The 14,420-nt window shown below is 39.6% G+C and overlaps 1 protein-coding gene across 1 annotated transcript in view; it reads left to right on the top strand.

Moving 5' to 3' along the window:
* The window catches only part of CHCHD6 (coiled-coil-helix-coiled-coil-helix domain containing 6), a 161,763-nt gene that overhangs the window by 36,617 nt on the left and 110,726 nt on the right, over window positions 1-14,420 (top strand). Inside the window, exon 3 of the mRNA XM_072421202.1 lies at window positions 5,726-5,746. Coding sequence (XP_072277303.1) covers window positions 5,726-5,746 — 21 coding nt within the window. The remainder of the gene's footprint in view (window positions 1-5,725; window positions 5,747-14,420) is intronic.

Genomic DNA, 14,420 nt, shown 5'->3' with positions numbered 1-14,420 from the left:
TAGCTCCCATCTCCCACCTAGTTAAGCACATGTGTCAAAGCTCACCTCAATGGTATCACTAACCCAATGTGACACCATCAAGGTTTGGCCACTCACATGCTCGCCCATACCCATGTGCACCACTCCATTGGATCCAGAGAGTCATTGGCCTGAGTTCCTGATTTCCAAATGGTAATGCAGACATCCCCAGGTTTTTGCTTTTCTTACAGTCAAACTACTGTACCCTAAAAAGCCAGATCAACCAGGTCTTTCATTGTATTTATATTACATTAAATTAAGGGAGTATTTAAAGATTTAGACAGTTATATATATATATATATATGTGTGTGTGTGTGCTGGAAATTCTTTAGCATTCTTTATTTCTATGTTCCTTGCATAAAACAAAGACACAAAGATGCTTGTGTATAATTAAGTGGTCCGTTGATGTGTACCTGTCCCATATTTTTACACCAGAAACCCTTTATATAATTGCAAAACTTGCCATTTCTCTATTCTCGATATCCCTGTCATCACTTCTGTAACATTCTGACAAAGCCTTTTACCTGAGGATTGATGAACTGCTAACTAGATCTTGCACTTGTATCTGCTGTTCATAGAGAATGAGTAATTTTCATACTGCAGAGAATGACGTAGTGGTCTGGCGGGTTTTGTTTTATTTAAGGCGTTGTGACTGATCAATGGAAATAATCTAAAGTGATCTTCATTTTGTTGCAATTAATACAATTTAATGAAGCAGCTGATTAAGTAAAGGACCCTAGACTAGCTGAGAAGTAGCTTTTTATGTTTTTATTTAATTTTGTAAAAAGACTGAAGGAAAAACCAGGTATGTTTATTCTGTTTTCCTTATGATCCATGGGTTATCATCTGGGTATTTCCTACAATCTATATTCTGTATTTCTAAAAGTAGGGCAACACTCATCCAAATGGTGGAGTTCAGGTCTTCCTAGTGAGGGGTTCTGTTAATTCTACTTCATACAATAATTTGAAAATTGTGCTCCTCCAAGCTTGTGGAAAAGTTTGGAGAAGGCTCTTTTCTTTTTTGTTGACTATTCCCTGTGCAGAGAACCAGTTCCATGAAAACTCAGTTCCATGAAGTTTGATGAGTTGAATGTATAGGAATGTGAGTGTAGAAAGCCTTGATCTCAACCCTATTGAACAATAATTTGGAGCTCCATTTTTGAGCTAGGTCTGGTTGTAGGCATGAATTCCTGACTTCACCAATGCTCTTCTGGCTCATTGGGTTCAAACTCCCAAATAGACCCTCCATAATTTTTGTGGAAAACCTTTCCAGAAGAGTGAAGATGATTCAAGCTACAAAGGAAGGTAGCAAATCCATGCCAATGGTGTTGAACTTGAATGTTCAACAAGTTCATATAGGTGTGATTGGTGTCCACAACTGTTGGCCGTATTGAGCCTAATTTATTAAAGTTCTCCAAGACTAGAGAAGATAAACTATCGTTTGTGAACCTGGGTGGTTGAGCAAACCTGGATTGGATCTAGTTCAGAAATTAAAACATTTGCTAACCAATAGCAAATTATTTATATGAAATCCATTCTAGGTTTGATGGATCACTCAGATTCTCTCATGATAGTCCATCTTTTCCAGTTTTGGAGAGCTTTAATAAATCAGACCCATTGTGCGTATTTTGTAAGGTTACAGGCATACAACATGCTTTATGTTCTGGATACAGAAGGGATTAAAATTTATCATACCAGCCTGTGTACACAAAGAGATTTTCCTTCACCTCTTGTCCTGGTGTCGATCGTTGAATAGCACAGAATATGAGGAAAAAAATCACTCCGACTAAGACAAAGATGGCAATAAAACATTTTTTAGTAACTTCCATCATCAAAAAAAATCTGTATATAAGCTTTGGTTATATCGACCCTTTAATTATCTATGCGATTTTGCATGTCCTCTAGATGAGCAATTTGCCGTGAGGACAGAAAAGTGTCCTTATATTTACAGTGTGCCTTTGAAAAACTTTGTGCCTCTGTCAATATAATCATTTCGTTGCAAGAAACATTTACAACCATCGATGTTTAAACGCATCGGTGCACCGTCTGCGGCTATTCTTTTTTTTTTCTGGATTTTTTTCCCTTTGTTTCTTTTTTTATTGTTTTTCTATGTAAGTGATGGCTGCATGGGGGCAGATGAATGAGCAGTCGATAAACATTGCTCATAGGCATAAACAAGAGGATTGCAGATCAGCCGGTTATTAGTCTCTAGGATACTTCAGGTCATTTTGTAGTTTGGATTTTTTTTTTGTTTTTGAGATGAAATAAGGACAATGGCAAGTTGCTGTAGTTTATTATAGCACAGAGTAACTGGTCAGTCTTTGAGAAGTTTTATTACCAATTAGAGCTAATATAGAGACAGTTTTTATATTATCACACTTGTCAGTAATCAATCTCTGTATTTCTTCCAAATGTTGGCAGGCTGATCACATACAGGGCCATAAAAACAACTGGGCCAGACAAAAATGTGCTAAACTGATAATCAATAATACAAAACTGTCCCTGTGTTGGAATATTAGACGAGGGAAGAGGCAGGGCACCCATTCTTTGCATGTTTTCCTACTGATTTAACCAAAGCAAAACAGTCATCTGCCACTGGTACAACTTCATCTTCTACTGGTACATCACCCTTGCTCACTCCAAAAACATCAGCTCAACATCAAAGGGAATGGCTGAGGCATTTTAATAAGCGGCTGTAGTGACATTCTTTCAGTGCTATGCCTACCAATCGGCAGTCAACTGTTGCACATCTTCAACAGCGGTAAATAATATTAATCAACTTTATTTATAAAGCGCCAACATCAAATAGGGGTTTCAAATATCAGACAGAATCCAAACAATTACACAAAAGGAGAGGTATATCCCCAAAAGAGCTTACACTCTTAGAGGTTGGGGGGAGCATAGTAAACAATAAGAGGAGAAGGCTAATTCGTAATGGGTCAAGACGGGTCGTCAAGTTTGAAAAGATGGGTTTTAAGGGCTCTTTTAAATGTGCAGAAAGTAGGAGCAAACGGAATAGGATGGGGAAGACCATTCCAGAGAGTTGGGGGTAGCTCTAGAAAAGTCTTGGAGCCGTGCGTGTGATGAGGTTATAAGTGAGGAAGTCATTGGCAGGTCATTGGAGGAATGAAGTGACAGGCAGGAAGGTATTTTTCTATCAAGACAAAAAGGTAAGTGGGACAAGAACTGTGCAGGGATTTGAAGGCAAAGCACAGGAGCTTGATTTTGAGGTCAAATGGAAGCCAATAAAGAGAACTAAAAACATAGGCAGCAGAAGAGGAGTGGTAGGAAGGATGAATAAGTTTAGCTGTAGCGTAAATAATAGAATGTAAAACAGAAACATTACATAAAAGTAAGGTGTTTCCTAATGCACTTGCTAGTGTGCCTGCCCAATGTAAGCTGAAGCTCTAACAATGGAAGCCTATGGTGGATTTATGTACCTTAACAATATTACCTCTCCTTTATAGTTGTAAAGGGAATTAAATAAAAAAAATGTAAAAATTAACATATGCCTTTAAAATAAAATAAAAAAAGTTAGTTCCCCCTACGTTCACAGTTACAAACTCCATCGTCCAAGTGACCTCGTTATCTCAGGAGGGCAGTGACGGAACCCGGGGAACACATTGGCTTGATTTTTTTTTTTTTTTTCTCAAGCCACCAAGAAAATAACTAAATCCCTAATGCTGCCTGCAGCCTTTTTTTTCTTGCAGCCTAATATTCATACCAGGGAAAACATAAGAGCCACCTAGTAGGTTTAAATGCCAAACTTACATATTTGTCTGAAGACTACATTTAGGAATAACAGAAATATTTTCAAAAATGTATTTATTTTCATTGTTAAAATAAATCTTTCTTTTAGTCAGAGTATTAAAAGATTTTCTTTCCAGCCATCTTTTCGCCCTTTACTCCCCCAAGTGCCCTTTCCTACGCTTCAGTTGGCAATTTCGGACAGCTGCATTAGCGCAGGAATTGACGTCTAACCTCCCGTGAAAGGTCTCACCACTGTACAAATTCTCCAAACTAAACTCTGTCACAATGCCTAACTGCTGCTCTTCACTGTCTGATATTTTTGGCCCTTCTTATCATTTCTGGGTCGGGTTACGAATACATTAACCCCCCTCTTTTTTAACTTTTTTTTTTGTCCCTAGAGGTTTTTTTTTTATTTTGTTCAGTTTTTTTGGATTATAAATTTAATTTATGGTTTTAGCTTGACCTACTTTTTTTAACAAAGTAAAAAATTGGCATTAAATAGAAGGAGAAAAACATTTTGAAAGAATTCAGCACCTTCCCAGGAAGAACATTGCCCTGTACCTGCTAATATATATATCTTTCTTGGCCCACTTTTTTATCTTCTTCTGTCCTCACTGTCCTGATAATAAACTCTAAACTTTGACTATGTAATACAGTATGCCCTATTTTTTGCAGGCCAACGGGTATTGGAAACAATTGCATTTTCCTTTCCTTTGCCATGTGACTGCATTGAGTGACATAGCCCAACACTGTTCATGTGAATAAGCTCTTGTAGGCCACTGATTACAGAAAAAGCTGTTTCAGCATCATTCTAGTCCTTGGTGTGGGCCACTGCCTGTATCCATGTCCTGCAGATATATGACCTGAACAACCAAGATGGCATCACCTACTGATCCATTTCTGTTCATGAGCAGCTTTGAGTCCTGTTTCATGTTATGACTTCCAAATACATCTCCGTGAATTTGATTTGCATTGTTTATTATTCAAAAATGTATTAGAACATTACAGAGTATGATAAAAGTTGTGTATACAATGTGCCAAAGCCTTTTGGACCTATTGCTTGCTCCCTGCAGGGCCATAACTTAAGCTTCTCTACTTTTGAGATGTCACGCTACACTACACTAGAAAGGTTCAATTTTTGGGCTCTTTAGTATAGGAAGAGAGAATGGGTTAGTGGGTTAGTGTACTTTCATACATTTAAGAAAAGAACAAATGGTTTGAAACCCATTATTATTCAACATTGTTTATATAGCCCCAACATAATGCAGCGCTGTATATTAAATAGTGGTAACAAATGACAGACAGATACAAACAATCACAGGAAGAGGGGCTTACAATCTAAGATGTAAGGGAAGTATCACACAATGGGACTGGGGATATAGAATGGTGGGTAAATAGTGGAAGGTTAGGAGACAGAAGAAGACAGGTGGAAGAGTTTGAAAAGATGAATTTCATGGGCTCTTTTAAGAGTGCAGAAAGTAGGAGCAAGCCTGATAGGACAAGAAAGAGTGTTCCAGAAAGTCAGGAGCCAAAATCTTGGAGCCAAGTGTGTGATGAGGCTATTAGTGAGGAAATCATTGGTAGGTCATTGGAGGAACAAAGAGAGTGACCTACAAAAAAGGGAAAAGTTTTGCTCGATAAAAATAGTGAAAAGAATTCAGAATTTTTCCCTCTGTTGCATTGAAATGGCCCTTGAAGTCTCTTTTTGAGTGTTTGTAAGACCTGGGGTCCTGCCTAGGTCCTGCTGTGTGGCGATTTATAGAACAGTCACCGCTCGCTGATCTAATGTTCTGCGATTCCTGAGCTTTCTCTACACTTGGTGCACGCAGAGCTTTGTGCCGCCGAACCTCAGACTCAATAAATCACTGACATTCTTGCTTTTTTCTTCTCCTTTCTCTCTCTCTCCCTCTCCCTCTATCCTTCACTCTCCCCTCTCCTTTTTTTTTATTTTGCGAAGCCTGCGGATTTGGATGAATGGGTAAGCACTGTTTGGCTCGTGTTCATGCTTATTTCACTTGTCATATTGTCACTGTGGTGGGGATTTTTTTGTGGAAGCCAAAATGTATTTCATTTCCGTCTCTTCTCTTTGCTCTTCTCTGTGTTTTTTCTTTTTTTTTTCCAATGGTTTCTGTAAAGTGGGCCATTCGTGCATGATAAAAACAACAAACTGGGCTCATTGTTGTTGCATAAATGTTAAGTAATTTAGAAGCATGTTTTACATAAAAAAAAAATCTATTACCCTTTTTTTTGCAAATGCCTAAATCTTGATAACAGTCCAATGTTGATGGAATAAAGGGACATGTTGGCTGTAAGGGGCAGCTGATGAGAGTTGATATAATCCCACCCAAGTGTCAGATGTTTACAAAATGTATGCTGATTGACTAATATTAATATCATGCTAATAATAATTATTACCTTTTCTTTATATAGTGTCAAAATATGACACAAAGCTTTACAAATTTCATTGTCATGTCACTGTTCAAAAAAAAAAATACAAAATCACTCCGTAACAAAAGGACATCAACTAGAATCCCCTACAAACGGCAATCAGCGGCCTGGCCTCTCAGGAAACCTTTGTGCAGCTAAATCTGCTAAGTGGTTCAGAGTAAAAATAATGAAAGGGATATGCACTTTCTAAAATGAAAGGTTGCTAATTGCTGGTGCCAATTGTTGCACCCTTTTGGCATCAGCCGGCGGTTGCCAGGAATACGCTTCCCATTGGTTTGAGTCGTCAGTCCGCAGATCACAGGTTATTCTGTCTAATGAGTTTTCGCATACATAATAATCATTAAACTCTGCAGCAGTTTTTTCTGTTCTCACAATCAGGGCCAGTGGTATCTGGAGAGGTTAAGCATCGTCTGGCTTTGCTTTTCGGCAAGTGTTGAAGTAGGCGGGTTAGCCTAAACGGCTTAGATCTATTGCTAGCACAGCTATTTGGTGGGACAGCCATTTTGTGCACTAAGCAGCTATTCAGTTTTTTAGTTTAATCAGAATGAGTGAAAGGTAACTGCAGCCAGAGGCAGGGAGGTTAGCCCAGAACAACAGTGCAGCCATTTTGTGGAGTAAACTGATATTCTACTTTTCTTTTTAACTTGCCAAATACCTACTACCCACTAATACTTCCCCTGTGTCAAGAATTTTTTTTTATTATTCTCATGATGTCATCACCAGGATTGTAAATTTCTTGCAGGTGCAGTTGCAGGGAGGTCAGTTTTGAGGCACACGTTCAGATCAAAATATACTAAGCACCTTTTCCAAACACATTGTGGGGTCAGGCTCCTGGGTGCCAGGCAGCAGCACGGTTCTAAAAAGAAAAAGTCAATATATGCTTATAAAAAAGAGCAAGAAGTATATTATCCTTATGCTTTTCTGGGAACACATCAACCGTGGAGTGGTCTCCAGGTACAAACCATCGTCATTGTCTTAGCACTTACCCTGTTTCTGAAGACTTGCTATGTATGCAGGCTGGTCAGGCTGAACATGAAGACCTACCTCATTTCTACATTAGGCTTCCTAAAATATTCTGTTTTCTACTTCAGATGAGGTTAATGCTCTGGTATTGAGTGCTGACATCATCTGTTGGGTAGAAGAACTAACAGTTCTGGTGCTTGCAGCATGTGTAATGATGGTGCCAATGCCTGCAGTGACTTGGATCACGTTGCTGCTAGATTTTATGGTGATATCAGATTTCTCCTTGGCTCCTTTGTGTGGCCACTGCTCTTTCCACTAAGTTCCTTTCCGCACTCGACCTTATGGACTGTATCATCTAGGTAATTATAGACTGTGACCCTAGAGGCTACCACACCTTCCTCATCAAATTTTTTAGCCTCTCTAGCTTCTAACCTATGAGCTCTGGGAGATATTGTTCTTCCTGTCTGTGCCTGAAGAGATTGTCCATGAGAAGTAACTGTTTTCTGATATTTCTCTCCACTTTTCTGACTTTGTTGGCCCCAGTATTAGCCTAGCTGCACTTTCGTGCCATCCCTATTGTGGAATATTTAGATGACCTCGTGGGGGAAACAACCAGATGAGGGAATTCTGTGTCCTGACATTACAGTATTGGTTGAATTCCGAACCTACAGAAATTATCGCTAGAACCAACTTGTCTGGAATCCAGACGGTGTAATCTCAGATTTTGGTTATATGGCCCAGGAGTTGTCCATATCTCCATTTTTGCTTCTGACAGTAGCTGTGGTTATATTCTTGGGTTCATTCAAGCTCAAAGGATTTTTGTGTTCAGATCAATATCCTTGATTGATGCTTTAAGCATTTTGGCTGTCTCTACAAAACCAGATTCTTCTGGAAGGGCATCTGATTTAGATTCAGTTGTGGAGTCATGATGGTGTACATAGATACACTGTCAAGGAACAAGAAGCCTACTTGTTTTCAAACCGGTAGATTGATTTTGACTTTAGGTGCTCATTCCAGACTTGTCCATTGTGTACATTAAGGTGTAGGCATATGACAGGCAGACTTCCTCAGCAGGGGGTGCCTGGATCTCTGAAAATGGCTCTTACACCTGCAGGTGTTCCAGTAATTGTGTTGCAGGTACGCATGTGGACTCTGTTTTCCTGGTTCCCCAAAAGACGTAGCTTCACTTTCCTGCAAATAGGTTTGAACCACCAGTTGGCCCTGAGCACTACTAAAGGCCAGACCTCTACTTTCTTTTACCCATTTTCTAAGATTGTTGGTCTCTCTTTACAACTGAGACTTTGTGCAGTCCTATTCCTCTGTTCCACCCCTGACTTTAGGAACCACATTTTAAACCCTTCATATTTCCCACTATATACTCACTCACAAGGTGATATTCCTTTTTCATGATGAACTGATGGTCTGTCCTGTAATAAACCATTTTTGGGTTCTACAAAGGGACAAAGTGCCGTTGAGCCAAAGACTTCCTTCCTACCTAAGGTAGTTACAACCGTTAATCTCAACCAGGACATCATTATATTCTCCCGCTATATGGCTCCAGGTTACCAAAAATAGATTTGACTTTATTGTCCAGGTGGTTTGGGTTGTGTGAATATCAGCCACTACTTTTTTTTAGGAAGACTTAATTTTTTGTAATCCAGATCTCTGAAGGGTGCTCCTGATTTTTGTTCAACCATTTCATGTCTGTCCAAGCCCATGCCATTATCTAAGGATCAGGCTCCATGCTTTCCTCTCCAGTCACACTCTTCTATATGTGAGTACCTCCTGGGCATTCTGGCATTGGGTATCTGTTGCCCTGATTTTCAAGGCTTCCTATTAGTCTTCTGTTTACACATTCACATGTTGGTGGCTGTTTGTTGTGTCCTCCCCATCTCCCCTAAGCTGGATTATTTCTGGAGACCCATTACAGGATTGGTTCCACCATTCAACCCCTCTTTGTTTCTGAGCATGCTCTTAGTACTGCCAGTTCCAAAATGTGGCATGTCGATAATAGAAGGAGTTGTTCCAGGTTGACCTACGTTTTTCCAGTGCCCAGTCTTCCTGTAGGCAGCAGTATAACTCAAGGGCAAAAGATTTTCTTGATTTGATTTGATTGAAAAAAAATCTCAATTGAATTTAGGGTAAGTGCAAAAATCGTAATAATTTGAACAGGACACGGCAAACAACAAATTTGGAACCTAATGCTGTTTGTTTAACAGTGATGTAAAAAATTCCACCGATTGTTTCAGCTGATTGGCTGCTGGCACAAATAAAAACACACACAGAAATTACATGGAACCTCAAACAAAAAGAATGGAGCCCCAAGTGCCTATTATATGCTTATTATAAATCATTAGCGTGGAGAAATATTTACACTGCCTGGGTACAGGCATGCTGTACTGGAAACCATATGCAGATGTGCACGTGCAGCTTAATTAGCATCAGCAACCCCTATTATTTGGATAGCACCCTTTGAGTGCCAGAAGGGCCAAGATATAGGCCCCTTGGGGGAACATTCCAAGTGTTTCTGTGTAGTACCGTCTCTTCCAGTCTAATTAGCAGAACATAGTAAAGGTGGCCATAAACTGGCATTTTATTGGCAAATACAGGCAGTTTCACAGTCTATTACTGTAGAGTCGATAGCTTGCTAAACTCTGATTTAAAGCAAAATCCTGGCAAAAATAACAATAAAAAATAATAAGTCACTAAAATAATAAAAAAAAAGCTTTTGCTGCATTATTTCTGTTTTAATCCAGAGCTGCCCCTTGCAGTACTTCTTTTCCACTGCTACAAGTCCTCAGTTTGCCAACATTGTTCAACCAACTTCTTCACTGCCATGGCTGTCCTGGACCCAACCTTAGCCTTTGAATTGTCTCACAGTCAGTAAGTAGGACAGTCATAGTGATTCTGATCATTCTCCTACCTTTCTGTTGCAGTCCAACCACTCCAAACGTGTAAAGTAATTCATGTTGGCCTGGTCTGTTTGCATCCCTGAGGCTTCTGCATTGGCACATTGGGCCTGACTTAATAAAGCTCTCCAAGGCTGGAGAGAATAAACTTTCATCAGTGAAGCTGGCTGATCCAACAAACCTGGAAATAATTTCTTAAAAGTCATATGCTATTTGTTTGCAAATGTTTTTAGTCCTGGACCAAATCCATTTCAGGTTTACTGTATCGCCCAGCTTCACTGTTGAAAGTGTACCCTCTCCAGTTTTGAAGAGCTTTATTAAATTAGGCTTATTTTGTCTTTAGTCCCATAAACAATGTTAATGGCGCACTCCTCCATCCAGCTTCAGCCCACAGTACGTAGAAGGATTATGTAGTCCCATAGTTAGTATTAGAGCCATTGCCCCCTGCCCATTGGAGCTTAAGTATAAACTCTCAGTACTTTACTGATGCCATTGGGCTGCCCAAAGTAGAAACAAGCCTCTCTGATGGAAACATCTGCACTTGGAAAAAGGATGAGAAAGGAGGCAACCCAGTCACATGACTGTGGAAATAAGGTATTTAAAGCGTAACTAAATTGAATTACCTGCCTGATCACTACGGGAACTGTCAAAAACACTGAGCTGTGCAAGGTTGGTTGCCATAATACCCAGCAATCCGGTTTCCCCTGTGCTTGCCAGGATTGAATGAACTCCTCGAGAAGGTCATCCTGGCCAAGCCAGGCAAAATGGCCAAAGATTGCATCCAGAAGGAGAAGAAGATGGTGGTGCCCTGTGATGAAGCAGGGACAGATGAGTATAGTGGGGCTTAGTTTTGCTTTAAATATTTTAGGAATTCAGTTTAAAGCTATAGCAAGTGTATTTATATAGGAAACTACCCTATATGTAATGCTATGACATATAGTTTCATTTATAGCTTTCAATTTTGCCTGAAGTTTAGCAGAAGAACCAAACAAAACAACTATTTTAATTTAAATTAAATTGCATTATTTTTTGTTAATAAAATAACATTTCCCCCCACCTTACCTTGCATGTTTTCTTTCTCTGCACAAGGCACGCCCAGTATATTTTTTATTTGACGTGTGCATGCTGAAGCAGCAGCTGAATGTCATCCTTTTTCTGTAATGTCTACAGCAGAATGTTGCAAAACACTACCTTGGCACTACTGCTTGCAGTCGGGATAGGAAGACGATTCTGCATATGATGTTGTCACTGTAGAACAGGAAGTGCCTGTGAAAACACTTTAAATAAAAGCAGGAGATATAGAATAAGAATTGCACAATTTTACATTTAGGGCAACACGTACATTGACAAATTAGGTTTTAAGGTGCATTTAAACCAGAACATGAGTTTGTGCGTGGCTCGTAGCATTAGGTACCCCAATGTACAAAAAAACTGCAAATTTGTTCAGTAAAGTGCCACACAATGTAACACAACTACATTCTCCGACATGGTGCCTTACTGTGGGTTTAAGGTATGTTGCCAATTTCGAAATGCGCACTCAATTTATAATGGATCGTGACATTTTTCTGTATTTGGAGAAAAAATTTAAGATTGCGTGCAACCCAGAAATTCAACAAATGTCTTTTTTTTTTCATTTATGCCGACAGTACTCTAAGAATAATACTAAGCATAGAAAATTATTAAAAATCCATCCCACCTTACCCCTTTTGGTAATCCAAATGATATTTTAGATTATGTCCAGTTTGCTTACCTAAGACCACGGTTGTGTAATGCACCAGATTCCCAGTCCCCTGCCTTCTGAACTGCAGAGCAGGAAGATCTTTCTCCAGGTGCCCACATTGCTCCTTATTAACACTTTCCATTGGCTGTTTATCAGCAGGAGTTCTTTGACATCAGAACACCACAAGGTGCAGTAAGTAGACATTGGCAGATCTCCTGTCTTTATTATCAAAAGAATCACTGTGGAGGGTCATGTCATTGCAGTCTCCAGTGAATAAGTATGGACGGGTGGTAGCATTTAACTTGCCTGGAGATAGACCTTTATACAACTTTACATCAGCTTGAAATCAGTTACCTCAAGCCTAAACTGAACCACAGGAGGCATCTATCTATCTTAAATTACTTTTCTCTCTGGTTCCTTTCTATCTGAGCATCTCCGGCCTTCAGGATTTCTGCAGGAGCTTCTGTCAGGCTCATTGAGTGTCAGATGAAGCTGACATTTAAAATACGGCAAAGCCGGGAAGGGCCTTACTTTTTTTCTTTCTTTTTATTTTTCCTTGCAAGATATGAGAAGAATAAACTTTATGAAGTGTCTCAGTTCTACCATTCCTAGCTGCTCCTGGGAAGTCTGGAAGTTCAGCCAGCCTTCAGATACAATCTCTCTTCCTAACGACCCCTGCCAGCCTTGTAGCGACAGCTCTTTGCCTTCTGGGATCATTTCTGTCCATGCAGCTTCATCTCTTCTGCACCACGTCCCTTTTCACCCTGACGCCTTCATGCTTTTTTAAAGTTCAAGCCCGCTGCCGAGGCCTTTGCCATAAAGCATCTGTGTGACGTAGTCCGAGAGTTCTGTGCTGAAAAAATTAGGCTCCTCTAAATATAGCTGTAGAGGAAGACAGGGGTTTATGTCTTTAGGATGCATAGTAAACAGCACTGGCTCACAATAATACATGAAAAATTCAGGGTGTTTATGACAGACACCGGAGGGAAAAATGGAATCCAGGGAAAAGACAAGTGTTCTTGTCTTTGTGAACAGATTTTAAGTCAGTGGCACAGTTTAGCCCATTATCACCTACAGACTAATTAAAAGTGGAACTATACTTAAAATGAAAAATATCCCATTTACCTTACTTCTGCAGATCCCTCCAGTGCTGTCCTTGATTTGGTCCTGTGCTGTCCTGGAATCCTCCTTCATCTCAGTGCAGAGGAAGCGCCGGTTGCCCCCATTCTCTTTGTCCCTCTTTTTTCTTTCTTTTTTCTTCTGACTACGTCACACGTTATCGAACTGAGCCTGCGAAAGATCAGGTTATGTACCCTGCTGTAAATGGAAGAAAACCAGACCTTTGCTGTGCATGTGTTTCTTTTTTCCCTATTGCAGGAGCAGCCCAAAGCCTCCTGGGACATGTGACGTATGTATCCCAGGATGGTCTGTGCTCCCATTCAGTTTTACCTCTACAGCATTTAAATAGACACTGCTGCTATGCCCATTTACTACGTTTTCTTGGGAGTTTTTTGTTCCAGTGTTCCAGGTGCATTAGAGCTTTTGACCTCCCCATATGACAGTGCTTTGACGTTCCCAATTATTAGGCCTGAGTACGCTGTTTTATATAGGGTCAGGGTCGAGTGGGGCAGCGACTTCATCCACAAAGGTAAGCTTCAACACCTTTGGACACCAAAACTCCTGGTCTCTTGCAGTAAATAGGAACATGGATATGTGATTTTATCTTTTTCGGGGCAATGAGCTATCGGGAGATTAGGGTATTCGTAATGTTTCTTTAAAGTGCAAAAACACATTGTTTATAAGGAACTTGGAACTCTACCAGGCAAAGGTCTCAGGCTTTAGGCAAAAATGGCTTTTCATTTTTAGCTTTTTTTGTAGGGTTGTATTCCAAATCCAAACCTTTTCATTCTTTTGTAGCTGAAATGTTTTCCCTCTGCATTCTCAGCGCACCCACAGCAACTGAAACATGGTATAGACAAAAAAACAATATAATTTCTAAATAGGCCCACCAATAAATAGGATTAAAACATGACAGGTCTGTGAATTTACTGTTTAGATACAGAATTCTGGCATCCATGATCTATACATCCCCCACCCATGTCCACATATTGTAATGTATATAACAATTTTATTTTGCAAAATTAGGATTTAATACTAGGTGGTATTGTGACAATATGTTTGCAAACAATTCTAAGAATGCTGTTAAATGGTGCTTTATTTAGATTGTAAGCTCTTCTGTACAGGGTCCTCTCCTCCGCCTGTGTCACTGTTTGTATCTGTCTGCCAATTGCAACTCCTGTTTATTGTACAGCTCTGCATATTATGTTGGCGCTATATAAATACAGTTCAATAATAATAATAGTCATGTAATAAGTGGCCTCAAAAGAGGTGGAAGTGGCTGTGACCAAGCTTGACATTTCCAGGAAATATCAAGCTTTTCACCTTTTCGGCTGCTGGTGTTGCTGCATTGATCATTTTGACAAACATTTTTCATTTCATGTAACCTAAGCTTTTACATTTTTTCATTACACGCTTTGAACTGGACAAATTCATTAAACGTTTCTTTTTGGGGAAAAATGCATTACTTAGCAATGTTAAAAAAAAAAAAAAAA

This window comes from Pyxicephalus adspersus, chromosome 8, assembly GCF_032062135.1.
Source record: "Pyxicephalus adspersus chromosome 8, UCB_Pads_2.0, whole genome shotgun sequence".
NCBI classification, from domain to species: domain Eukaryota; kingdom Metazoa; phylum Chordata; class Amphibia; order Anura; family Pyxicephalidae; genus Pyxicephalus; species Pyxicephalus adspersus.
The sequence above is the reverse complement of the archived record's forward strand: the minus strand, read 5'-3'. Positions and strand labels throughout refer to the sequence as shown.